Source organism: Rhinatrema bivittatum, chromosome 1 (genome assembly GCF_901001135.1).
Source record: "Rhinatrema bivittatum chromosome 1, aRhiBiv1.1, whole genome shotgun sequence".
In the NCBI taxonomy this organism is placed as follows: Eukaryota; Metazoa; Chordata; class Amphibia; order Gymnophiona; family Rhinatrematidae; genus Rhinatrema; species Rhinatrema bivittatum.
This window is the reverse complement of record NC_042615.1, coordinates 603,177,742-603,205,271: the sequence shown is the minus strand read 5'-3', so window position 1 is coordinate 603,205,271 and position 27,530 is coordinate 603,177,742. Positions and strand designations below refer to the sequence as shown.

The following is a 27,530-nucleotide window of genomic DNA, read 5'->3' as shown; positions in this document are numbered from 1 at the left end:
CTCTGCCACCAATTCTGCCCAATGAAGGTGCACCGGCCCATTCCTCGGTTCCGGAGATTGGAGGACGTCTCTCTCTGTTTCGCGAGGAATGGGTCAAGATCACCTCTGATCAGTGGGTTCTAAACATCATAGAACACGGTTACGCATTGGATTTTGCTCGCCCGTTACAGGATCTTTTCTTGGTGTCGCCTTGCGGGCCCCAGGTAAAGCAACAGTTGATACTCCAGACCTTGGGATGGTTGAAGGATCTAGGGGCAATTGTCCCGGTCCCAATGACCAAACATCGGACCGGACGGTACTCCATTTATTTCGTGGTGCCCAAGAAGGAGGGATCCTTCTGTCCGATACTGGACTTAGACGGTCAGCAGGGCGCTTCGGGTATCTCGTTTTCGCATGGAAACATTGTGGTCCGTCATTGCGGCCGTCCACAAAGGCGAATTTTTGGCCTCCTTGGATCTGTCCGAGGCTTATCTGCACATAGGAATCCAGGAACGTCATCAAAGATTTCTCCGGTTTATGGTCTCGTGCGAACATTACCAGTTTCGGGTGCTCCCGTTCGGTCTAGCAACAGCTCCTCGAGTGTTTACCAAGGTGATGGTGGTGGTGGCAGCAGCCCTCAGACGAGAGGGGATTCTGGTTCATCCCTACTTGGACGACTGGCTCATTCGGGTGAAATTGGAAGCTCTTTGCAAAGTGGCAGTTTAGGTGGTCTTACATCGTCTTCGCTCCCTCAGTTGGGTAGTCAACTCCGAAAAGAGTCACTTGGTACCTTCCCAGGGATTGCAATTCCTGGGCGCCCATTTCGATATGGCTGTGGGCAAAGTTTTCTCCCACAGGACAGAATGCTCAAGCTGATGTCTCAGATGCGTCGCCTTTTGGCCCTCCCTTTGCCCACAGTGTGGGACTATTTGCAAGTTCTTGGTTCTATGATGTCTACTCTGGAGGTGGTCCCCTGGGTGTTTGCGCATCTGCGACCATTGCAGAGGGCGTTGCTTTCCCGCTGGGATCCCAAGTCAGAGGAGTTCCATCTGCCTCTGACAGGTCCAGTCGCGAATGGTGGTTAGTTCCCAGTCACTTACAGAAGGGGATGGATCTAGAGAATCCCTAGTGGATAATTGTGACGATGGATGCCAGTCTTTCCGGCTGGGGAGCAGTCTGCCAGTCGCAATCGGCTCAGGGAATGTGGACGCCTCAGCAGTCCAAGTGGTCCATCAATCGCTTGGAGACTAGAGCAGTTAATTTAGCGTTATGCAGTTTTCTCCCACTTGTTCATCGTCAATCGGTGGGAGTTCTCTCCGACAATGCGACATCGGTGGTGTACATCAACAGGTAAGGTGGTACAAAGAGTCATCCGGTTGCCACAGAGGCGGACAGGTTGATGGTCTGGGCGGAACGCCAACTGGTTTGTTTGGCAGCCTCTCACGTAGCCGGCGTAGACAACGTTCAAACAGACTTTCTCAGTCGCCAGCAGCTAGACCCCGGAGAGTGGGAGCTGTCCGGGGAGGCAATGCGGTTCCTGACTTGTCGGTGGGGGGACACCCCGACTGGACCTGATGGCTACTCGCCTGAATGCGAAGGCGGCTCGCTTTTTCAGTCGCCGGAGGGAACACGGGGCGGAAGGGGTAGATGCCTTGGTCCTTCCGTGGCCCCGCAATGAGCTTCTCTGTGTTTCTTCCTTGGCCCCTGGTGGGAAGAGTCTTGAGAAGAATAGTCCCACAGGGGTCCTGTGATTCTCGTAGTTCCGGAGTGGCCACGGAGGCCGTGGTTCGCAGACCTGATCAACCTAGCGGTCGATGGCCCCTTGCGTCTCAGTTATCTTCCCAATCTGCTTCGGTAGGGTCCGGTATTTTTCGATCAGGCAGCTCGCTTTTGTCTAGTGCCTTGGCTTATGAGAGGCGGCAGTTGAGAAAGAAGGGGTACCCGGATGCGGTTATCTCTACTCTGCTCGAGGAAAACCTCTACCTCTCTTACTTATATTCGGGTATGGAAGGTTTTCGATTCTTGGTGCAGCGGATTGAATGTGTCTCCGCGCCGAGCCACTATAGTGCACATTTTGGCATTCTTGCAGGAAGGTTTAAAGAAGGGACTAGCTTACAGTTTGGTCTGTGTTCAGGTAGCGGCGTTGGACTGTTTACGAGGTAATGTTGATGGTAGGTCTATTGCAGGACATCCAGATGTGGCTCGTTTTTTTGAAAGGGGCCAAACATTTAAATCCACAGATTCAAGCACTCTGTTCATCGTGGAGTTTGAATTTGGTACTTCGTGGGCTCTGTGGCCCTCCTTTTGAGCCTATTAAGGGTGCTACCCTGAAGGATTTAACCCTCAAGACAGTATTCCTCGTGGCGATCTGCTTCGCTAGGTGTATATTGGAAATTCAGGCCTTGTCCTGCCGGGAACCATTCTTGCGCATCTCGGATTCGGGGATTTCGCTGCGGACAGTACCCTCCTTTCTGCCTAAGGTGGTCTCGACGTTTCACATCAACCAGTCTGTGGAGCTGCCAGTGTTTCCAGATTTAGATCGGTCTTCTCCTCAGGCTCAGGAATTGAGGAGGCTAGATGTACGCTGGGTGCTTCTGCAATACTTGGAAGTTACTAATGCTTTTCATCTCTCCGACCATCTTTTTGTCTTATGGAGCGGTCCTTAGAAGAGATGTCAGGCTTCCAAGGCTACCATTGCACGATGGCTAAAGGACACCATCGCTTCGACATATTTGTCATGGCTGCCCAGTACCTGATGGTCAGAAAGCTCATTCACTTGGGTCTCAGGTGGCATCATGGGCTGAGAGCCAATGTGTTTCGCCACTGGAGATCTGCAGAGCAGCGACTTGGAAATCTTTGCACACATTTGCTAAGCATTATCATTTAGACATCTGAGCTCCAGAATTCGGTTCCTTTGGCAGCAGTGTGCTTAGGGCAGGACTCTCTGGATACCACCCCATTTAGGGCAGCTTGGGTACATCCCAGCAGTCTGGACTGATCCTGGTTCGTACAGGGAAAGGAAAATTGGTTCTTACCTGTTAATTTTCATTCATGTAGTACCAAGGATCAGTCCAAACGCCTGCCCAGTGATATAGTTTTCCGGAGAGTCCACTCACTTGTTTCTTTTTTTCTCTCTCTCTGCAAGGTTTAGGAGACTATGAAGAATGACTATTTTGGATACTATCCATGCTCTTTTTCTGTATATAGTTTTTAGCACTCTTTACTTGCGTTTTTTTGTTCTTGATCTAATCATTGATTGTTCAACTTAAATTTTCTGCTTTGATATTGAATATACTGAGGGATCGCGGGTGGCACACTGGGTTATCAGAGGGTGCCTTCAACTTTTTTCTCTGACTCCACCTGCTGGAAGGGAGACGCAACCCAGCAATCTGGACTGATCCTTGGTACTACAGGAACGAAAACTAGCAGGTAAGAACCAATTTTCCTTTACTTCTCTGGCCCCAAAGGTGTTCACAAAATGTCTTGCTGTAGTGGCAGCACCGCTTCATTATTTATTTATTTATTTATTTATTTATAGGCTTTTATATGCCTTCACTCCGGTTTACAGGTAAAACAGCATATTATGATTTGGGAAGCAACTGATAGAACCAATATATTACAAGTTATGTAACAAGTTATGGAACGACTGATAAAACATTGTAATACAAGTTATGGAACATATTCCAAGTTAAGTAACAGCTTGTAAAACAGTGTAACAGGGAAGGTAAAAGATATAGTGGGATTATGACATCTGTAGCAAATTGTTTATAGCCAACTTCAGTATCGAAGTCAATTAAACCTATGATTAAATATTGAATATCAACATTTTAAATAATAGAGAGTTAACAGTCATCTGTCATATAATCGTCAGAGATGATATTTAACAGTCAGTGGTTAATTATGTTGTTTGTAATTTGCCGATTCCGTCTTTGAAGGCTTGCCTGAAGGGCCATATTTTGAGTTCTTTTTTAAATGTTTTGGTGTTGATTTGTGAGCTTAAGTACTCTGGTAGTGAGTTCCAGAGTTTAGGTCCTGCTATGGAGATGGCTCTGTTTCTTACGTTGGATAGTTTGGCGTAAGATATTGATGGAACGTCAAGTTGCAATTTGCTATTGGTTCTTGTAATGCGTTGTGATCTGTGTTTCTGTATAATGTGGTTTAGGGAAGTGCTTTCAACATTGTATATTGTGTTGTGTAGGATGGTTAGGGTTTTGAATTGAATTCTTTTTTCTACAGGTAGCCAGTGTAGACTGTTTAGCACAGGGGTGATGTGGTCCGATTTTCTTTTGCCAGTGAGGATTCTGGCTGCGGCGTTCTGCAGTAATTGGAGTGGTCTTTATGTCGTTTTAGGAAGTCCTGTCAGAAGTGAATTGCAGTAGTCGAAGCTAGTGAATATAAGTGATTGTAAGACAGCTCTGAAATCTTGGTGGTACAGTAGTGGTTTTAGTTTGAGGATTTGAAGTTTGTGGAAGCCTTCTTTGATTTTCATTGAGATGTGCTTTTTGTAGTTGAGTTCAGGGTCTATCCATATTCTGAGGTCTTTCACGTTGTCGTTTAGATTGATGCATATGTTGTCTATTTGTATGATTGATATTTAATCCTGAGTTTTTTCTCTCTATCAGTATGCACTCTGTTTTGCTCATGTTTAGACATAGCTTCATGTGGTTTAGCATGTTTCTTATGGATTCGAGGTAAGAGGCCGCAAGTATCATTGTATCTTCGATGGTGGTAGTTATTGGTATGAGTAGTTGGATGTCGTCGGCGTACATGTATGTGACGCCGAGGCCTGAGATGAGTTGGCAGAGGGGAAGTAGGTAAATATTGGAGAGTGTGGCCCCTTGGGGTACTCCGGTTTCAAGGGGAATGGCTTCTGAGGAGTGGTTGTTTGAAGTTAATTTTGAAGTATCTGTTTTTGAGGAAGGATATAAACCAATCGAGAGTTTTGCCGGAGAGGCCGATGTTGGCTAGTCTGGATATTAGACTTTTGTGGTCCATGTCAAATGCGGCGAAGAGGTCTAGTAGTACATGACTTAGATTGTTGTCGAAACCTCTTAATATAGTGTTTGATAGGTTGAGTAGCAGGGTTTCTGTGCTGTGATTTTTCCTGAAACAGTGTTGGGCAGGATGTAAGATGTTGGTTTCTAGGTGTTCATTGAGTTGCTTCAAGGCCGCTTTCTCCGTCATTTTAGCGAGGAGAGGTAGATTTGAGATTGGACGGTAGTTGTTCAGATCATCTGGGTTGAGGTTCGTTTTTGTTTTTGTTTTTTTATTATTGGTTTGATCGTTGCAGTTTTTAATTTTTCTAGTAGCTCACCTTCTTCGAGAGATTTATTTATGATTGCCGCAATGGTTTGAGCTATTTCCTTTAGATCACGTGTTGGGATTGTGTCTAGTTCATGGAGGGCTGGGTTGATTTTTCTTAAAAGTTTCTCTGTTTCAGTGGTTGAGATTGGATCGAAATTCGACCATGGTATTATGGTTTTGAAGGATATCTGGTCATCTGTGATCGTGGATTTATTGATGTTTCCCGTTATTTTACTGATTTTGTTTTTGAAGAACAGGGCAAGATCTTGGCTTAAATTTTTTGTTTGTGATGTGGGATTGTTTTCTGATATGAGGTTGTTTACTATGTTGTATAGGGATTTGGAGTTGTTAGTTGAGTGTTTGATTTTTTTACTATAGTAGTCTCGTTTGGTGTCCTTAATCATTTTTTTATATGTAGCAAGTTGAGTGCAGTACCTTTCCAGTGCAAAGGGACATTTATTTTTTTGCCATTCCTTTTCTTTTTTCCTTAGGTTGGATTTTGTGTCTCTTAGTTGAGTGTTGAACCAGGGGTTGTTTTTATCTCTTTTGTTCTTTCTGGGTTTATGTTGTTGGCAGTATCTGCTGTAAGTTGGAACCAAGACTGTATGGTGTTGTTTATGTTGGAGAGATCCAGATTTATTAGTTGTTTTCCGAGTTCTTGTTGGAGGATGTTGGTTTGGCAGGGTGGTTGATATTTGAAGGAGAATGATTCATTTGTTTTAGTCATATTATTGATGTTTGCTTCTGTCTTGCAGTGTAGGAGGTAGTGATCAGACCATGGGACTGGTTTATATGATATTGATGTATCTGAGAAGAGGTGGCTTGTGAAAATCAGATCCAGTGTGTGGCCAGCTTTGTGTGTTGGGTTGTTCACTTGTTGATTGATATTTAAAATGGATAGCACGTCAAGCATGGTTTGGCAGTTTTGAGATCGGGGGCTGGAGTCCATGTGGAGGTTGAAGTCTCCAAGTATGATAGTGGGTTTTTTCATACTGTTGTTTATGAAGAATTCTAAAAGAGGGGATATTTCGTCGTCCAGAAGTTTGGGGGGGGGGGGGGGGGCAGTATACTAAGCAAATTTGCAGATTTTCTGAGTCGAAGAGGGTTACTTCGTATTGTTGCGGGAGTGATTGTGGGATCGGTTTCATTGTGAAATGTTTTTTTATGATTAATAGTAATCCCCCTCCTCTGCAGGATTTCCGGGGAATTGAGAATAAGTCGTATGCATTGTTATTTAGTTGGTTTGTGATTACATGGTCGGTATTTTTAAACCAGGTTTCGGTTATGGCGATGAAGTCGGGGTTTTTTTCCTGAATTATGTCTGATATTAGCATGAATTTTTTGGTTAAGGACTGAGCGTTTGAGGAAGAAAGTGAAATAGAACATGTTTTTTATAGATTTCTTGAGGATATTGATCAGGTATCTGTGTCTTTTCAGAGGGTTCGTGTTGGGAGCTGAGGCCATCTTTGTGTTAAATGGCGTTTGCGTTTTGTTTGGTTTTCTTTCCGCTCTCAGATTTGGGGGTTTATTTGAGTGCTGGGGTGGTGGAGGGGAGTTGCGTCTGGTGAGTCTGTTCTTAAGGACTGATATTATAGCTAACTAGAGAGAGTTAGCTAGTCAGGTATCAGGCAGGTTGGTATTTCTTGTTGTTTTCTAGAGGGACGCGCTAAGGGGCATGCCCCTTTGTCTTTTTAAGAGAGGTCTGGTCCCTCGTTGCCGCCTCGCGTGCGTTGGGGGCGGGTGTCTTGTGGGAGGTCCCTCCTCCTGCAGGCCGGGGGGGGCGAGTTCCTGGCGTAGCCTAGCATGGAGGTAGGCCGGGCGTTGTGCGCCGAGGGGGGGGGGTGGCCCACCGTGGAGGTGGTGTCGGGGCCTGCCAGTCGCGGTTGTTGCTACCAGGGAGGTGGCAGGATCTCAGCCATGGCGGCGCACTTGCCTGTCTCGCCCAACATTGACAATGTTTCGGCGCGCTCCTCGCACGCCGAAACATTGTCAATGTCCATCTGGGCAAATCAGCCAATATTCATGCGAAAAATGATCGCAGTTTAAGAGATAAGTACAATTTGAAACAAATATTAGAGAGGATATCACGTTTTAATGAGTTGAGATATGGTTGAAATGGGAAGTGTGAGGTGTGTGTTTTAAAAAAATACGGGTAATTTAAGGGAGGCTCTTTTTGCACCTAAAGAAAATAAAAAATAAAAAAATTAACCAGACAAAGCCATCAGTGAGTTGGTAAATGACGTGACTAAACAGTGTTCATACAAGAGAGGGGTCGTAGCCCTGTAAGGGCAAGAGCCCATGAGACTGGAAGCACTATACAATCTTCTGATACCACTCTCTGCTGGTTGTTGTCTTTTTGAACAATTCTTTGAATGGTTATTGTGAAATATATAATCTGCCTGTTTGCAGTTTCCCTCAAGTTGTTGTGAAAATTTGTTTTGGTTATAAATTTGAGGATGTGAGCCAGTATTAAGATAAATTTAAAATATTTGACACATACATTTATCAACAAATCTTGAAATAAAAATTCATTTCAATATATAAAAATAATCACAGTCAATTTCTGTCAGAAAAAAAACTGCATAAATGTATACTTTTTTTATATGTAGGAAAATCCAATTGTATGCTAAAGACTAATATCATTGAACACAGATGCAGTATCGACAGTTTGCATCTGGAAGCCCCGTTGACTCAACATATTGATTTCTGCCAATCATTCTAGTTGCAGTTTTTGCTCTACAGCAGCTTAAGTTTTTTATGCAGATAGCAGTGAAAGTAATGCCCGCCTGTTGCAAGCTGAGCAGAAATGCATTTATCATTTAAATATTGTTGTTCCAAATAATTAATTCTAAAATTTTAATGGGGCATTTTCCTGTGATTTGTTGTCAGTGGGGGAGGGTAATGATTTCTTTGTGAATTTTTGGGGGGGTGAGTTTGAGAATTTTTTTGTAGCTGTGGTTTTTTTTTTTTTTTTTTTTTTTTCAATCTGTTCAGTGATGTTTGAATTTTTATAAGTATTTGCTATTGGTGGGTGGATATCATGTGATTAATTGGGCTTTTAGATGCTGTGGGAATTGGCAAGCTTTTGAAATTGTGTTTTTCTTGTAAGTATTTTTGTGTTAATTTTCTTAGTTTAGGGGTTTTTTTCTGTGTTGGTTATTTATGTTTTGTGTTTATTTTAGCCTTCAAAAGAATGTCTGGATTCTGTTCCCCTGAAGCTGTTATTACAGCGAAACATGGTCCATATTGGGATTAGGATTTGAATTGATGTGATCTATGTTTGAAGTGAAATAAGCTTCATAGAGGTCCGACGCTTGAACAGCAAACATAGCATTTGTTCTTAAATTAATGGGAGCTGTTTGGAGGTCACAATTACAGCCTTTTAACATTTTTCCGGTGTCTACCTCTGAATTGTTGGCAAGCTTTTCTTTTTGAAGTGAGCAAGTGATTTTCTGCTAGATCTTCTGTGTGGACGCTTCAATTTTATAGACTTCTTAAAATGTTTTATCTTGTTTTTTTGGACTTATTTGTATTTTTTCTTGTAGTTATAGATGTATGCATTTTTCTTATGGTCTTTGTGGTTTATATTATATTTGAATTTTTTTGTTTTATTACATATAAATTTAATTTTTTATATGAATTTAAATTTTTTTCTTTTACCATTGTATGTGTATTGATTATTTGTGTATTGGTGATTTAATAGCCAATTTATTTTTGCAATCAGCTTTTATCAGTCATTATCCCACTAAGTCTACAAGACCCCAATATGAAAGCATTCCTGTACTGGTGGAAGAATCCAGAAGTTCCAAATGAGTCTCTTGCTGTGTGTTCCACCACATAAAGTGACTTTGTCTATTAATGCCTGTACAAGGGGTGAAGGTTACATACCAGAAAGGTGTGGACTGAAGGATCTTGGTCCCCAGCTGTGAGTGATCTACAAATCCAACCACCTTGAGCTCTGATTCATTTACTATGATCTATGGGTTTTCTCTTATCTTCTTTTGGGAAAGAGACTCTTGACCCAGATGGACAACCAAGTAACCAATGTTCTATATAAACAGGGAAGTATGTGTTCCTATGCCCTCTGCCTGGATGCCCTTCAACTCTGGTCATGGGTAGGTTATCAGAATGCCCATCTCCAAGTGATCTTCCTTTTAGGAATCTTGAACACATTGGCAGACCACCTCAGCAGTGTTACATCTGCACTAGTGGTCCCCGCTGGGGAAAGCCAGTGTTTGATCTATTTGTCTCAGATGGCAACAAATATCGAAATTCTGCTTCATGCATCCGAGCAGCTACGTATCGGCTCCCAGTGCTTTTGTGCCAGACAGGAGCATCTGTCTACTCTGAATACTCACTAATTCCTCTCATCAGGACCATCCAGAAGCTCCTTGGGACAAGGAGATGGTAATCTTTATAGCACCAATCTGGCCACAGCAAGTGTGGTATCCATATCGCATGCATCTCTCAATTGATTTTCTGGTTCTGTTAGGAATGTTTCCCATCCTCCTCATGCAGGAGGATGTCTGATTCTGCCATCCAAATTTGCTAGTACTGGCCCTCATGTTATAGATGTTCAGTGTGCAATAGTCACTTCCTTTCTCCTTCTCCCTCCCCCCCCCCCCCCCCCAAAGAGATGGCGTGTATTCTGATTTCCAACAGTAGCTCCTACAGCTTCAAATGAAATTGTTTTCAACTTGATATAAGACCAGTCAACTGGGCCCCTTCTTCTTTGGCCTGGAGACTTGCATTAAGTTCTCAGGCCATTGCATTTCAATGCAGGTACAAGAGGGATTTGATCTCTCTCCACCTGCTGGTATCAAGACTCATGAGAAGACTATGGTATTCTAAGCCTCCAGTGCCTTGGGACCTCAGTGAAGTCCTAGCTCAACTCATGACATCTTCTTTTGAAGCTCTCAAGTCAGTGGACTTGAAGTTTCTCATCTGGAAAGTGTTTTTTTTGTGGTCACAAAAAAGTGAACTGTAGATTCTGGTTTCATATTCATTATACCTACAATATTTCATAATTATGAGCTCATCTCAAATTCCTTCTGAAAGTGGTATCTTTTCAGATTAATCAAGTTATTGTGCTACCTACATTCTTTCCAAGACCTCATGCGCACAAAGGACTGGCTCTTCACCTCTTAGACTGTAAGAGAGCTTTGCCATATTACTTAAAAAGGACTGAACTCCACCAACCAACTTCTCAAACTTATTGGCTAGTGGACTGTGTAGTGCACTGTTACACACTGGCCGGCTTACAGATTATAGAGTCTGTCGAAACTTAAGTGAGCTCCATGATAACATCAGTGCTGCGTCTCGGGGCCACTTCAATTGAAGACCTCTGCAAAGCTGCTGCTTGGTCATCAATTCACATCTTCGCGTCATATTATGTTTGGACAGCATGTCCCGAAGTGACAGTAACTTTGGAAAGTGGTTCTGCATATTGTTCTACCAGTAGTCCATTCTCAACTTGGTGGTGTTGGGTTGCTTTAAGTAAATGCTTCTGTTGTGCAACCCTTAGCTTGGGACTTCCCATGCATTATGACTAATTTGTGCTTACTTGTGAATGGAACAAGCAAGGGTGCTTATCTGCAAATAGGGTTCTCTGTAGACAGAAGGATAAAATAACCATACTTAATATCTGCCCACCTCTCTGGAGCGTGAATTACCTCACTGAAGTTTAAGCTCTGGAAGAGACTGAAGGGCTTGCAAGGTGGGGACTCCCATGCATGCTGAGTAAAGTGGAGGTGTAGCCTAATAGTTAAGAGCAGCAGGCTGAGAACCAGGGAAGCCAGGGTTCAAATCCCATTGACACTCCTTGTGATCTTGGGCAAATCTCTTCATGCTATATTGCCTCAGGTGCAGACTTTAGAGTGAATTTCAAAGGAGTTGCATGCATAAAACTAGCATATATTGTAACAATTTTCAAAAGACCATTTACACACAGAAATCTTTCTGAAAACTACCTCCTTATATTGTAAGTCTAACGTGCCTTGAGCCAAATATCACACCTACACAGGCACACCTATGAGCTGGGTACATATTGGTGCCGGCTAATTCATCCTGCTGTCTGTGAAGAATCCTCTTTACAGGTAAGCAAACTTATTATAAAGTTGCAAAATTACAAAAGAAGTATAAATGTAAAAAAAACCTGTTAAATCCACTTTATATGCTTTTACGTTCCATATTAAAAAATAAAAAGAACAATCCACTCAATTTCCTATCCTACGTTGTACACAGTCCCCTTTCTCATAGAGGGGTTGTGGCATAGTTAATACCCTCTCATAAAAGCCTTGGGGCAAAATGTTCTAAAGTCTGCTCCCTCAATCCATTCTCACCAGTGTATTGGGGGAGGTTACAGCCCATTTACATTCCCACTAACAACCCTTCTGCCCCCCCTTTCTAGGGCTTCCAGACAATCGCTACCCATCCCTAACTTCAAACCAATCTCCTATATTTCTGCTGTACTCCAATAAAGTAAAAAAAATCTCCAGTACATTTGACACACAAGCAGAGCCCCTCAAACTGCTCTACGTTTCTGGATCTGAACACTTGTTGTGTTTTTATTTTGTTTTAGTGTTTGCATCTTTTCTAAGTCTCTCTTTATTTTCTGTTTTATGGCTTTATGTAATTTTGATTGCAATTCAACATGAGCATTCTTTAATTGGAAAGGCGAGTGATAGATAAAGATTGATAGCTTTTGTTTTGTTAAAACATCTTAACAAAAAATCAGCTTTAAGTAGGGATGTAAATCGGGTGCCCAATCGTTCCCACTTTTGGGATCATCTGGCCACGGGAAAATCTTGTTTTCCTGCGGATCCCTGTTTTTTTTTGGTTGGTTTGTTTTGTTTTTAGTGAAAAATCATTTTTTGGGTTAGTGCGCGCTAATTCCCGTTAGCGCACACTAACCCTAAAAACGATTTTTACGAAAATTTGGGGAGGGGAAGTGATCATTTCTTTTTTTACTCGATATATTAACGAATTTAGAAATATCATACGATATTTCAATTCGTCAGAAAAACGATTCATATCCCTAGCTTTAGGCCCAAAATGGATGTAAACTTTGTTTTTAAAAAAAAAAAATTGGATTTTCTAAAATTTTAAATTTATCTACTTTGGTATTCATCATGCTGGGTTAGTTACATTGCTTAGTAATTGTGATATTGGTCTGAATGAAGTTTAATTTCTTTAAAGGTATGACCAAGGTTAAGGTGGGTAAAGAAGATTCATCATCTACAGAATTTGTAGAGAAGAGGCGTGCAGCACTAGAAAGGTATTTTTCCTGTATTCAGCCATGTTCAATTAAGTGTGTAAAAAAAAAAACAAAACCCACCATAAAATGTACAAAGGCCACTTTTTTTTTTCTATTGCTTGGTTAGTTTTCTGTTCTTTATATAGCTGCTGTTCTGTTGCTTTCAACAAAAAACTAAAACTCAACATGTGCAGGGATATGTGCTGTCCCTTCCTTCCTCTCATGCCCTTCCCCTGTCCCTTCCTATCACCCAGCTCCCCCCACCCCCTCCCCAAGCATACTTGCAACAAAAAAAAAACACAGCAAGCAGTATATTTTAAATGCTGTTTATGGACGGAATATTGCCACAGCATAATACATCTAGATAAGATAGCATTGAATTCTGGTTAGTTTGGTTATGTTGACACGTTAACTAAACTAACTGTATAAATCTGAGCTTGCAGAATCCCCTGGATGATCAGCACCAATGCAAACAGTCAACTAAGCTGTTGACAGCCTTAATTACACCTGCTTTTTTCCAGCAGTAGAAATCATCCTGGTGTAGGGGTTGATACAATCCCGGGACTCGGACCGTAATAATTGTGAGGTCCCTGCTGAGCACTGCTCATGCCTTGCCCCTTTCTTCTCTCCCTTTTTCCTGTTGAAGTATCCGGGATTCTGTGTAACTGGTGGTATATTTTGCTGCATAGCATCTTTGCCTCACTCCCTCCCTCGGGCTGCTGCTTGCTCGGCCTTAGGATGCGAGGAGATGCCCTTTACTTGCTGGTCACCCCACCACTCTCCCTAGTAACAGGTTTCTTTTGCCAGAGGGTCCCCTCCAATTAGGAGCTGCCGCCATATCTGTTCAGAAGTACCTCTAGCACATCTTGCAGACCACTGTTAAATATATCCTAGTCAGTCCAACAAATGCACCCCATCTAGATGAAACATTCATGGGCATTTCTCATCTATCAAATAGAGAACAACACAAAGCCTGTTTTACTATGAGCATGAGCCTGCACATCCACCTATTGCTCTTTCTCCTCGGTCTCTCTAGGGCCTGGTGGCACTGTTTTCCCTCCTCACTACCTGGGGGTGATGCAAGTCCAAGCAATACATGCCTCTGGGAGCATCCCTGAGATTATGATGCAGTTTTTCTGGATTTTTTGAACTAGAGCCACACTGTGCGTGGCCATGTCCTTATCCATGAAATTAAATATTTATTGCCAAGGTGGGATGACTGCGTTCTGCTTATGGTGGAGTATGACTGGCATCAGTTGGTCCCACCTCATCCCAGAGGTCTCTTCCAGGTCATTGTCATGCGATGCGGAGCCATGCCCAGATGTCTGCCTAAGTGCCATGTCTTGGCTTGCTTGTGAGCCCATTGTACAAAAGTGGCCTATTCAGATGTTGTCTATTCGGGAATGTTGACCTAGTAATAGAAAACAATGCTATAAGCAACTAAGCACTAAAGTATTTCTGAGGTCTCACATAATGCTGGAATCTGCAAGAGCGCCATCTACCCACTGACTTTATGGCATTCCGAGAGAAACCTAGAGCTGCTGCAGTTGTTGCCACACCTATTTCGAAGGAGTGAGTAGAGAAACCCTGGCCTTCCACTCCAGTCACCCAAAAGGACAACTGCAATATCTTTGAGAACTAAAACCTGGACAGGGAGCACCCATCGACATGCAGCAGCAGCAGAGGCTTACTCGGGGCCAGTTGCCAGCATATATTCTGCCCCGTGTTGTGTACCAGGCAGGTGCTATCACCTATGCAAGGCTACCTTCATGCCCTTTGTGCCCTGGTTGATTTTAGATTTACAAATCAGAAGGACCAGCCTGCTGTGAGAACGCCACATCACCTAGCTGAAGGCCCAAAGTGCAAGATCTAGACGAGGATTGGGCCACTAGCTTGCTGACATGCGTTGCTGTGACAAATATGATAGAAAAGCAGCAAAAAAGATGCTTCGTAGGTGGCAAAGCACACACTTCAAATTCCTGCATTAACAGCATCAAGAAATTGTGCGTAATCGGGTGCCAAATGTCTCAGGGTGTTCCCTTAGCTCTTGCCCAGCCCATCATTAACCTGTGGGCCATGGGGCTTTGCATACCCAGTGCTGAGCAATTTGCCACCGTGGATCTGGCTATGCCTTCCTCCTTGTGACACAATATATACTGTTTCAGTGATTTCAACGATATAGGCCAGATCACTGCCCCACCCTCCTTGGAAAAGGAATGTCTGAAAATCAACTAACGTCTAGCAGTAGCTCCTTCTTGTGTTTTTCACCAGAGAATCCAGGATGATCTCCAAAATGTCAGGGTGGCCAAGCTGCCAAATCTCTGCAGGCACTGGGATGCCAACCTGATCCACCTCCGGAGCTAAGCACCTGAAAGATGCCTACTTAAAGCAGGAGAGAGAATCAACTACATTGCTTTCAATGCCCAGGACATATAACGCTTCATGGAATTGGATGTTATGCTGTAAGCAGGTGAGCACCAGATTCCCAAGGAGTGCGTTTGCACACAGTGTCCTAACTGAAAAGACTGTTGATGGATTCAACCACAGACCCACTGTCCAAATGGAAAGACTATGCTTGCATTAGACAAGCAATTTTCCCCAGATTCTAAGGGTGACTACAATTGGGAACAATTCCAGAAAGGTTACATCCCTCATGATCCTGGTTTCATGCCACTCCAAGGGCCAGGCAACCCTGAAGTATATGCTGAAGCCCAGGCCTCCAGATGGATCAGTGTTTTGTTACTGCCTCTCAAAAGGGTCCTGACACACGGCTATCCCATTGAAAATCCATAGGAAGTATTTCCACATTTGCAAATCCTGCCTAACTGCCTGGATTACCCAGATATAGTGATGCTTTCTCACAATGCCTGCTGTAGCTAAAGTCAACCTGCGTACGAATGTCCTCCCCATTGGGATTACGTGGCAAGCAAAGCTGAGAAGCCATTTGAGAAACTGAAACTTCCAAAGCGTGGCTTTTCTGGCTTGGTTCAGGTCGCACAAAGCTTCCCTTAACCTTACCAACTTATCCTTAGCCTGCAAACTCGTACCTACATGTCTCTCTATACCCAAGAAAACAATTGCAAGGGCAGGCCCCTCGGTCTTTTCGCTACCTAGCAAGATGCCAAAGTCCGCAGCCACATCATGAAAACACGCTAGGAGGCAATTACATTCAGGGTTGTCTCTACCAATGAAAAGGTTACTTGGGGACCACACTGCACAGCAAGTGCCCAAATGAACTGGAGCTCCATACCATCAAGGGCACGTTAAAGGTTGCTAAAGGCGGTCTGCTGGCGATGGCAGTGGACTCTAGACACGATGAGGCTAGCAGCAGAACCCAGTCCTGCCATCCCACTCTGACAGGCTGTGGGCTGTTGGAGATGCACATTTACAGCCTACTGTGCTGCAGGCTAAAGGTGCCATTGACATGCCTTTATTTATTTATTTTAAATTGTACCGTTTTGTAAGCTCACTGCCTGCATGCCTAGTCCCATTTCCCCACTCAACTTCAGTCCGAAAGTGGCAAGCAAAGCTGAGATGCCACCCTCCCGCAATGCAAGTAGCCCCCAGCCATATGGCTACCTGCTGTGCACAACACTCACTAAGGCCATGTTCTTTCTAGTCCCGCCCCCCACCCCCCCAAAGATGACTGGCCACTGCTAATTCCATTGCCACTTAGGATGCCCCCCCCCCCCCCCGTTACACCCCCCCCCCCCGAGGTGTGCCACATGCAATATAGCCACAGTCCTTCTTCAGCAACCACCAAGATTGCCATCCTGACTGCCCCAGCGACCACCCTCATGTCTGCTATGGTAAGGAAAGAAGCCGGCGCAATGGGGAGAAAAAATTCAGATGACCTGGCAAAGGGCTGCTCTAATGCAGGCATGCCCTTTTTAAATCCTGCAGCCCTCCAGGGACTAGGCATAACCTGCCCATGTTGTGCCCTGCTCCCTGAAGGCTGCGTCACAAGATCTGTATATATACAGCATCTTAACAATGGTAACCTAAAGTATTCCAAAATGTCAAGAACTGGTGTGTTGCTGACCGATCATTTCCATTTCCTTGAAGCTGCCATCTTAGATGAAACACAGACTGGGTTGGAGATTTGACACAACTCTGAAGAGATGGTTGTTGACAGCAGGAATTTAAGCAAATTTGAATTATTCAATATAATTAATTTTCTTAGTGTAGTCTGTTTTGAGACTGTTTATAATTATTGAAGAGAAATTGTTTTGCGTACATATATGAGCATGGAAACAAGGAAATAGAAAAAAATGGTCTGGCTGAAATATGCCTGTTTATAATGTGATATTATCCGATTTATCACACATCAGTTTTTGAAATTTAAAAAATTACAATATTATTTTGTTTAGTATACTTTGTTATAATTGTTAAAATATGTACATTTTTTGACCTTTTTCTATGACCTTTGCCAACTGCCAAAATATTTGTCTCTCGTATCTGAACTTTAAATGTAATTTGAGACCACTTTTACTGTCTATAAAGCTTTGTAAATATAAATACCAATTGACACTGTAGTCTATTTTTATGTGCATGCATCCAAGACTCAAAACAAATGTAGTTTCATCCCAGTTTTACTCAACTGCTTTCTGTCTGTACACCATTTTTATGATGTTGGAGGTTAGCATTTAATAATTTCTAGTGCTCAACTGCTTAGTATTTAGTGCGTGTAAAGGCAGTTGTAACACATTGATAGGATTCCAAGGTAACTTGATTCACACTCTCTCCTTTTTAAGTTAACTTATTTTACTATTTCTGTGACATTGTATCTAACATTAAACATTTACTATGCTAGATATCTACAGCGCACAGTGAAACATCCCACCTTGTTACAGGATCCTGATTTACGACAATTCTTGGAAAGTTCTGAGGTACTCATTTTCCCAAAAGATACTCATTGCCCCCAAAAGATTATTCACTTTAACTGTACCAATATAATAACATTCTGTAACGATACTTTTTTCTTGTTAGCACAGAGACAGAAAAGAAGCAATATTTTATGTTCTTTCTTTATGCTTAGGTGTAATAGCTTTTGTAGCATAAAAGAAGGAAAAGATCATTGTAAATGGCTGTTAGCCTTGTTATATCATGCACTCTTGTGCATCTCGATTCACATTGTCAATGGCATTAAAAACGAGAGATTTCCTCCTTAAATTGTAAAAAAAAAAATAAAAATTACGCAGAAGCTATATGAATTCTTAATGATGAATATATCTTATGCAATGTTAGGCACTTGGAGGATTAACCAGACAGTCTTTTATGCATTTAATTTTAAGGCTAAAATTTTATTCTGTAGTTTTGAAGCTTGAAGATACATATGTCTTTACTAAATATTGTAGGGAGGTTCTTGGTTTGCTTACTTGGTAATGTATTCTTGCAGGCTTGTCTACTAGTGACTAGTTAGACCATTTGGCCGTTTCTTAATGACTTCTGACAAACAAAGTGTGTGTTCCATCTAAATGTAAAGATGCCCAAGAAAAGCAAATGGAAAGTATTTTTTATGTTTTCCTCTGAGAGTGTAAAAGTAGTAAATTTGAGAAATTAGATTCTACTATATTGAAATGTATGAGAGTGGCGAAAACACAACATCCTTTTTTTTTTTTTTTTTGTCCCTCCTGTGCCCAGTTAAACCTCCAGCCTTTTAACCAGTTTGTTTGCCCTTATTTGTCATTCAATTCCAGCTGCCAAGAGCAGTTAGTACCCAGGCTCTGAGTGGAGCAGGAATATTGAGGATGGTGAACAAGGCTGCAGATGCTGTCAACAAAATGACAATCAAGATGAATGAATCGGATGCAGTAAGAGCTGATTTTTCAACTTGAATAATGAGATGAATTAATTAGGCTCAACAATTGCATTTTAAGGCTGTAGGAGTAGAAAATAGGATATTAATTTGCTTATTGGCTTTAGTTTTTAGCTGTATCAGTTAACTAACCTAGTTGTATTCGGTTAATTTGTTTTAATAATGAAGATTTAGGATAACCATGTTGGTCTTGTAGGAAACTGGATTTTTTTTCCGGGATGTGATACCTTTTTTTTTTTTTTTTTTTTTTTTTTTTAATTATACCAACACAAGACAAATCAACAGATATTTTAGTATGAGTTTTCAAGACCAAAGAGGCCTCCTTCTTCATATGTGACTTTAAAGCTGAAGGAAGGAAGAAAGTGTTTTTATAAAAGGGTTATAAACAGTAAACAAAATTTGCAATAGTCTTCTTGCCTAATTAACTATATTGTTTTCATGTTTTAATCAGTGGTTTGAGGAAAAGCAGCAACAATTTGAGAATCTGGATCAGCAGCTAAGGAAACTCCATACCAGTGTAGAAGCCTTGGTGTTTCACAGAAAAGGTAGGTTTGCACTGTTAAATGTGACCCATTTAGTAGCTTCATAGACACCTAGTAGTGCAGAATTCTGTTAGCTGTGGAGGAACTGAATTATTTAGATCACCACCTTAATTGAACCAACATTAAGTGTTATCAAGCCTGGAAATAAGATGAGGATGATGTTCAGGAACTTCCAAGACCACATAGGTTCCTTCTTGTGATGATGATATAAATACCTAAGAATGCACATTCATCTAAAATATATATTTTTAGGAGGGGATAGGGAAGAACTGTTATGCCCATTTCATTGCATCATCTTTTATATAACATGAGAAGCCTCACATTTTTATGTCCAGTCTTCAATCATTATGTGCCAAGTGGTGAAATAAGCTGCTTCCTGCAACAGATCTTAATGGTCAGTTTAATATAATATGCTGCATGGTCTGAGACTCACGATGGAAGTAGCGCTTTGGGTCATCGTTCATCTTTCACTTGTAGAGCCAGATGGCTGCATTGTCCATGCTGTGTGTAAATTCTTTTGAAGTCTACCCTTTGTCTTGCAAGAACTTCTGCTGTAGGGTCAGTAGTAAGGTATATGTACTACATTGCAAGCTTTCCATAATTCAGTCTTTCTCACAGGACAAGCAGGATGGTAGTCCTCACATATGGGGTGACATCACAGGATGGAGCCCTGTACGGAAAACTTTTGTCAAAGTTTCTATAAAGCTTTGACTGACACTGGCACACTGAGTGCACTGAGCATGCTCAGCCAGCAATTATCCCTGTGACCACAGGTGTCTCCCTCAGTCTTCTTTTTTCCGCTCTGCAGTAAGCATAGCAGTTAGGAGCTCTGTGAGAAATTCTCACTTTTCCCTGCACGGGTCTCCCTTCACGTACATTTATTCGACGCTTGGTGAGTACTATGCCCTTTTTTTCAGTGGGTTCCTGTCACCTCCCTGGCCTGCCAACCGACTGCGGCCTTCCCTCGCCCTATGTTTCATAGTTAGCCACACATAGCCTGCGAGTGTCCCTGACACTCTGCCTGGTTATTAGCGCTAGTGGGACAGGGACTTCCACGGTTTCCATTGCTGCCAGGGCCTCTGTCGAATCCAAGCCCTTCGATTTCCTCGGTACCCTCGCGCAGTCAATGCCCCCATTGCTACCGTCTGTAACCCCTTCCGGACCATCCTGCATTCTTCGATGCCATCGGTAACCCCTCCCCCACGGTACATTGATGCCATTGTTCCCTGCATCGATTCCATCAGTGCCAACCATGTTTTTCATCCATGGCACTGATTTTTTTTCCCTGGGTTTCATCGATGCCATCATTGCTCAGATGGATGTCGTCGGTGCCATCGTCGCCCAGGACACTTCCATCGATGCCATCGTTTATTTTATTGGTCATCGATGCCATCTTCGATTCCATCGCCGCCATCGACACCCAGGTCGATTCCATCGCCGATGGCATCGGTGCCTATGCCATTGGTGCCCGTCTATCCCGTCGACACCCACTTCCATACATTGATGCCGTCAACACCCACGTCATTTCCATCAATGTCTTCGACGTTCCTATTGATGCGGTCATTGACTCCGTCGATGCTGGCATCATTTTTTCTGATGCCAACGATGTTTTTCGATTCTCTATGCCACATCGTTTACATAGATACCTTCGCCGATGCCATCAGTGCTTTCGTCATTGTTATCCTTGCTGTGCCTGGGTCATCGACATTTTTCATATATATATTTTGACGATGCCCTCGAGGCCGCTTCGGCCGCCATCGACACAATCAGTACCGACACAGCACCTCCACGTAATGCCCTTGCCTAAACACAGTGCTCTATGCTTTGGGTTCTTATTAAATCCTACAACACTACATAGTGTCAGGAGCAGTGCAGGCATGCTGACAGTCCATCAACATTTGCCATCCAAGACAGCGAGGGCATCCACCTCGGCGCTGGGGAAAGACCGGGCCGAGCACCGTGGCACTCATTGTCACTGGCACGGTGACCGTCCACCACAGACACCATCCAGCACATCGGTGCTATCCTTCTCGGTGCTGGAGAATGCCCGGGCCGAGCAACATCATCACTGCCATCGCCACTGTTCCGCACAGTGCTGGCAGTCCTTGGTGCTCCAGAAACACCAGAACGAGTTCCGAAGAATTCTGGACTACAGTCACGACACATCGAGCCGCTGCAATGAGGGCTGGGTTCAGGAGTCATATTGGCTCCCCTGTACCTGAGGCGTGCCCCACAGACATCGGTGCGGGATTGTGGCCCTCCACAAATTACTGTGGTAGCGCCAGCCGCGCTCAGCCTGTCTCCTCTATATCTGCGCTACCATACCATGTTTCAGAGTTGAGACGGACGTTAGGTCCGACAGGCTACCCCTCGATGACTCCTGAAATCCACGTAGCCATCAATCTTCACCGGCTCGTCCTTTGGTGATCCACGTCGGATGGTAAGTAGTCTAATCCCGCTTCAGCAGCATTCCCATTGAGATCTGTTCTCTAATTCGGGCCACATGGTTCAAAAGGTTCTAGGTCGCCTGTCTTCCAAGAACCGTATTAGTGTCACACATTGCTATTGCCAGCTATGTCAGACACCATACCAAGAGAACCTCTCTACCATTTATTTGGGATTGCATCAGGACATCCTCCCGTTGTCAGCAACGGGACCCTGTACTGATTAATACTCTGGCTTCTGGTTCCTAATTCAGGACCGAAGTTCCAGATGGATTCGCTGATCTGCTAAACATGAGATCCAGCAAATACTGCCTCAAGTGCAAGTCCACCTCGAAACCTGGCGACAGGTCTCGACGTTTTCTTGTACAGCATATAGAAATGCGGGTACGACTTTACCGCTCACTTGGGAGGTTACATCAGCCCCGCCAGTTGGACACCTCCGGGTCTCTCAACTTGCCGGATGTCAGAGCGGCCACCCCACTCTGTACCAAGATTCACGGTACACTCCCCCGGACGCTACAAAGCGCAGGAGGGAGGGGGGGTTGGGGAGTTTTAATTTCACTATTCTTTCTTTCAACAGAAAGTAGTTACTCTCCACCCATCCTGGACCTCAGAAATACCAACTTTCTTCAGAAGGCACAGGTAAAATGGTATCTCTCGTCACCATGCTTCCATATCGCAGTAAGTAGATTGCCTCTAATCTTTCTATGTGCTTCATGGTGAGTCAACAATATTATAATCCCAAGCTCTGCCGGTTGCACTAGCTCCAGCAACTGGGGTATTTCATTAAATCACTATCGGTGACTGCTGTTTCTCTATGGAGACATCATTCACACTTTTCCTTGCATGGACAGCTGCATAACCACAGTTAATCCAAGCAAGGAGCTCTAACTTCTTCATGGCTCACTATAAATGTACTATATGGGATTGCTGTCACTGCCATAAATCCCTTATAGAACACTTCTGGACACCACAGTCACAACGACCTTCCTGTCCAGCAACCGCGCAGACATTCTAACAAATTCCTATATGTCCCTGTGCGCATATTCCATAACTTCAGCCCCTCAATTCCTTCATTGTTGGGCCATGGGGTTTTTTCATTATGCACTCTCCTCATAGATCCAAAATCACTATGGGTTAGGTTCAGTGAAATTTTATTATCAGTGGGTCTAAGCTGTTCAACCGCTTTCATCCCTCATCCATATTGCAGATCTAGAACCAAAACCTAGTCTGCTCCTGCTAATGCTCGCATTTACTCAGGGTTGTAAAGTTTGACCTAACATCTTCTCAACCCAATATGCGTCTATTCCGCTCCAGGCACTGTTTCACATGAACTTCGTGGAGCTTGTAGCCAAGAGTTATGCCCTTATGCCTTCCAATACTGCTTCTGCAACAAATCTTTTGCATGCAGTCAGACAGCATAGGAACAATGTGCTTTTCCAACACACAAGCACGCATAACCTCTTAGCTGCTCTGCTAGGAAGCTCCGCAGCTCTACCCTTGGCCCTTGCTCGATCCATGCATCCTCGGGCCACTTATCCGACAGACTTACTGAACGCACTAACAGACCTTCTTCATATAGGTTTCCATCCTCTTGAATGGTCTCGGACTACATGTGTAGCGAGAGAAATCTTCTAGCGCCGAGGTCAACCTAACTTGCTCTCTGCGTCCGCATCAAACCATACGGTGCATGGATTCTCCTCCCTACACATGTTTCTAATGCGTTCCCATAGGTACCTTTGTTCCATCAAGGCTCTATTATATGTGTCTCTTCCGCTGCCTCTCATAGCCAGCATTCTTCTAATGCTGAAACGGGACGGGGATCACTGTTCCTCAGACCCACGTCTTGGCTGAGACCAGTATGCTTCCCATACTTCTCGGTCTATCACACCAGTAACCAATTCGCCTTCTCGCAAGTCAGTCTCATATCATAGACTTACTGAAGTTCTCAGGTACTGGTAGCGTCACAAAAATCCTTCCACACCCAAATCCTACCATTCAAAATGGCATGATTTACCACATGACACTTAGAAAAGGGTTTTATTTATTTATTTATTTAGAATTCTTATATACCGACATTCTTGAAAGAAGATATCAAATCAGATCGGTTTCCATTAAAACTGAACAATCGCAGCTGTGGCATTACATTGAAACAAGTTGTCATAAACAAATACCATTGAGTAATATTATAAGAAAACATTATAAGTAAAGAGTAAAAAAAGTAAAAATCGACAAATCAAACAGACAGTCTTCAAGACTAAACCCAATATGAGTATGACAAAGAACAAAGGCACATTTAGATAGAGCAACAGTGCCGTAGTGGTGTTGTAGCTGATAGGCGTAATCTAAAGTTTAAGGATGGGGGAGGTCGGGAAGGTAAGGGTAGGATGAGAGAAGGGATCGAAGAGAGAGGGGAAGGAGTGGCATTGACACTTGCTAAGGTGGACTAGTGAAGGTGGTCAGGGACGAGAGTGTGGCTCTCTGCTGTCCAGTTTTTCCCTTTTTCTTTTTTCTACACCACTCTTTTTTTTTTTTTTTCTTAGTCCATCGGATTCTGCTCCCCAGACATCCTTCACATGGGTACACCTCTGTTCCAATTGGCATACCACTTGGGAGTGGGGATACCCGTTTAACGGTCAACCCCTTCTGAGTCAGCTTACCATGGATTATCCACTGATCAAGCCGCCTCTGTTTTCACTAGTCACGGAATGGGACATGTAATTTGTACTTACAAGACTCATACGTTCTCTGCTCGAGCCTTTCCATTCCTCTCATTTAACAGTCTGCCATGGGGAACTCTTTCCCTCATAGACATCACTGCTACCAACAGGGTCAGTGAGTTACACCCCTTGTTACATACTCACCCAACCCTGTGTTCCTCCGTGACCGAGTGGTTTTACGTTTTCAACTTCATATCCTTCTTAAGGTAGACGTTGCATCTCGCCTTACTCAAAAAATACTCTGCCCACTTTCCCAACACCTCTCTCTCACCAAAGCGAGAGGGTTTTTCCACTCCTTGGACTGTAATAATGCACTTGCATTCTATCTAGACTGCATTACACTCCAGGAAATCCTTCTGAGGCAAGAGCCAAGCTGTGAGTTCCAGTGGGCAAACAGACCTAGTCCTCCTAATTGGTCTGTATCTCTTTTTCCTAAAAACAAGCAGGCATTTCACTACAACAGTGTGTGTAACCACACTCTGTTCCCAGCCTCCATAGCTTACCTTTGTCCGGTGCTGCTTGTACATATTTATCAGGCTGCGATCTGGAGCTCTCTCCATACCTTCGCAGCCATTATTGCTTAGATACGACTAGCCGGCATGCTCCATGTTTGGCCAATCCATCTACTCCTATTCTATTCTTTTCGATTTAACTACCCAACATCCTTCCACCAACCTGTTAAGGGTTTCAGGATGCCCTCCGTTCCAAATTCCACCCCCGTCATTGCGCCTTTTGCGCGTCTTGGGTGCATTTGGTGCACTCTCGGGCATCCTCAGCTCGGCACTCACCCATATGTGAGGACTACCATCCTGCTTGTCCTGTGAGAAAGCAAATGTTGCTTATCTGTAACAGGTGTTCTCACAGGACAACAGGATGTTAGTCCTCACAAAACCCACCCACCACCCCGCGGAGTTGGGTCTGTATACGTTTTTACTTTTATTTTAGTTTCGCTTGTGCTTTTAGCTATAAGATGAAACTGAGGGAGACACCTGTGGTCACAGGGATAATTGCAGGCTGAGCATGCTCGGTGCACTCAGTGTGCCAGTGTCGGTCAAAGCTTTATAGAAAATTTGACAGAACAGTTTTCCATACAGGGCTCCATCCTGTGATGTCACCCCATATTTATTTATTTATTTATTTAACATTTTTCTATACCGACATTCGCACGAGACATCACATCGGTTTCCAGACAACAGCAAATTCAGCCAACAGGGCTTTACATTGTAACTGATATTATAACTGGGGGGGAGGGGAGGGAAGGGGCAGGGCAGTAACTTGGAACTATATGAGTATGCTGGGAATAGAGGAGGGGAATAAGGGGTTTATTTACAAAAAGCAGGAGTTATGTGAGGACTAACATCCTGCTGTCCTGTGAACACCTGTTACAGGTAAGCAACATTTGCTATCTGGATAGTAGGTTTGTACCAGCACTATGGATATTGAGTACTGTTTCCCACAATGTGATTTTAAGTACTTTTGTGGTGGATTAGTTAAGTCTTTATGAATCAGAAGGTATTGAACTTAGGGAGTGAGTGATTAACTGCCTTCTTGAAAAGATTCACCCAAGGCGGTATACAGCAAGTTAAATTGGATGTAGGCAGGCACATTTTCTTAAGATATTTATACAATACAGCATGATGCCAACGTGTGTTGCCCATTATTTTTTTCCATTTGTGGCGCATGACAGAATCCCAACATATGGCTGGGACAGCACTGGGAGCCACTCAGTTTAGATGGAATTAAGAGTCCCTGTTACTGTCTTTAATAACATTTAGCCACATCTCTGATCTCTCTGTGACAGCTGTAGTACCATGAGCAGTAATTCTGCAGCAGGGTGTACAAGAGCCAATGTTGCAGTATGTGATGGTCTGGCAGTTTACCCTCATGATGTTCCAGCAAGTTTATGGACCAGAGTCATCCTTGTTTTTACTTTTTATCGTGTATTAATTAAATTAAGCCAATAAGAGTCCTATCTAGTGTGACACCCAAGTATTTTGGGTGAAGCAAGATGCCTTCATTAGAAGGGAATTTTATGTTCTTTTCCAGCAATTTGTTCAGGTAGGACATTGAATCAATTATCTGAGTTAGGCTGGAGGCACCTGGTGCGTAAATAACATTCCATTATATGCAACTCACTTGTAATCATTTTACTTGCTTCTTCCAGAATCCATACTTGTGTTAGCAGTGTAGTGTTGTTGGCATAGATGAACTTCTAGGGTTTGGCTCAAAGCATGTATATTTTATATTGAAAAGGGTAGTATGAGCACGGACCCTTGTGGGATCTGTTAATCTGTGTTTGTATTTGGTTAATTTTGTTCCCCAAGATAGATGTGGAACTTGAGCTTTCTCATAAGAGTACTAATGAGTTTTGGTTTGTTTGTTTTTTGTGATATTGGATGATTCTTGAGCATTTTAGTAACAGGTCTTTATGCCAAACTCTGTTAAACATAGATAAGTCTATGAAGATGACTCCAGTCTTCAGCTGTCTGAAATTCTGCCGCAATTTATTTGTGTAATTTGATTTTAAACTATTTTTCCAGTATGCCCAAGGTGATGTACATAATAAAACAATAATACAAATACTATAAAAATGAATATGAATCACAATACCGATGCTAGCTTTTTTTTGCTGCCCTGTGTGAACAATTATTGTGCTGCTCCCCATCCTCCCACCAAACTTCATTCATTCTCTGTCTTGGGCCTGCCAAAAAAAAAGCCCAACTTCTTCCAGCAACCTAAACTTTAAAAACTGTTACCCTCTACCCACCGGGTCTTTATCCCCTTCCCCGGTACAAGAGTATTAGGTATGTTAAGTAAATCTTATACCCTTGGTACCCCTGCCTCCTGTTCTCTCCGCGTACACAGTTGAAAATTGTGCATTTATAATAGACTTTACATGAAAAAGAATATTCAAAGTACAATCTTCTGAGATGTAAAAAAAAAAAAAGTATTTGCATTTATTTCTTTTGGTGCCAACCAGAAAATCCTACCAAAAAATACTTGGACCCGTATGGCATTAGGGCTACTGTAATGCGTGTTAGGTGTGGGCTTGATCCTCAGAAAGCCATGAGTAAATTACAATTAAAATATATAAAAAACTTCCCACACCAAAACAGCACTAAGTGCCAGCACTTAAGTAAGGTATATTGGAGGTACACCAGGCCTTAAAACACCAATATATCTCCTATTAGGAAAATAAAAGAAATCAAGCTGCTATAGATTCCTATATGCTAGCAGAATATCTCTTTTCAATCACACATGTAGAACACAGGCAGACCCTCACCAAATACAGGAAAAAGAAACCATAAATAGAAACATGCAGGCAAAAACTGAATAGGAAAACCGCAACAAGTCAGACTCAATGCAGTGCAACAATGGAAAAACAGAAATCACCAATCCTCAAGACATTAAACAGTAAAATCAGGAAATTCAATAAATAATAATAGTATAAACATACTAATAAAAATA

At 43.0% G+C, this 27,530-nt stretch overlaps 1 protein-coding gene across 3 annotated transcripts in view; it reads left to right on the top strand.

Annotated features, from left to right (window-relative positions):
* LOC115100886 (sorting nexin-2) overlaps positions 1–27,530 on the top strand; it is a 144,792-nt gene that overhangs the window by 50,481 nt on the left and 66,781 nt on the right. For all 3 annotated transcript variants that reach the window (XM_029619957.1, XM_029619938.1, XM_029619948.1), the window contains exons 7-10: positions 12,481–12,559; positions 17,352–17,427; positions 18,238–18,351; positions 18,808–18,901. In XM_029619957.1, coding sequence (XP_029475817.1) covers positions 12,481–12,559; positions 17,352–17,427; positions 18,238–18,351; positions 18,808–18,901 — 363 coding nt within the window. The remainder of the gene's footprint in view (positions 1–12,480; positions 12,560–17,351; positions 17,428–18,237; positions 18,352–18,807; positions 18,902–27,530) is intronic.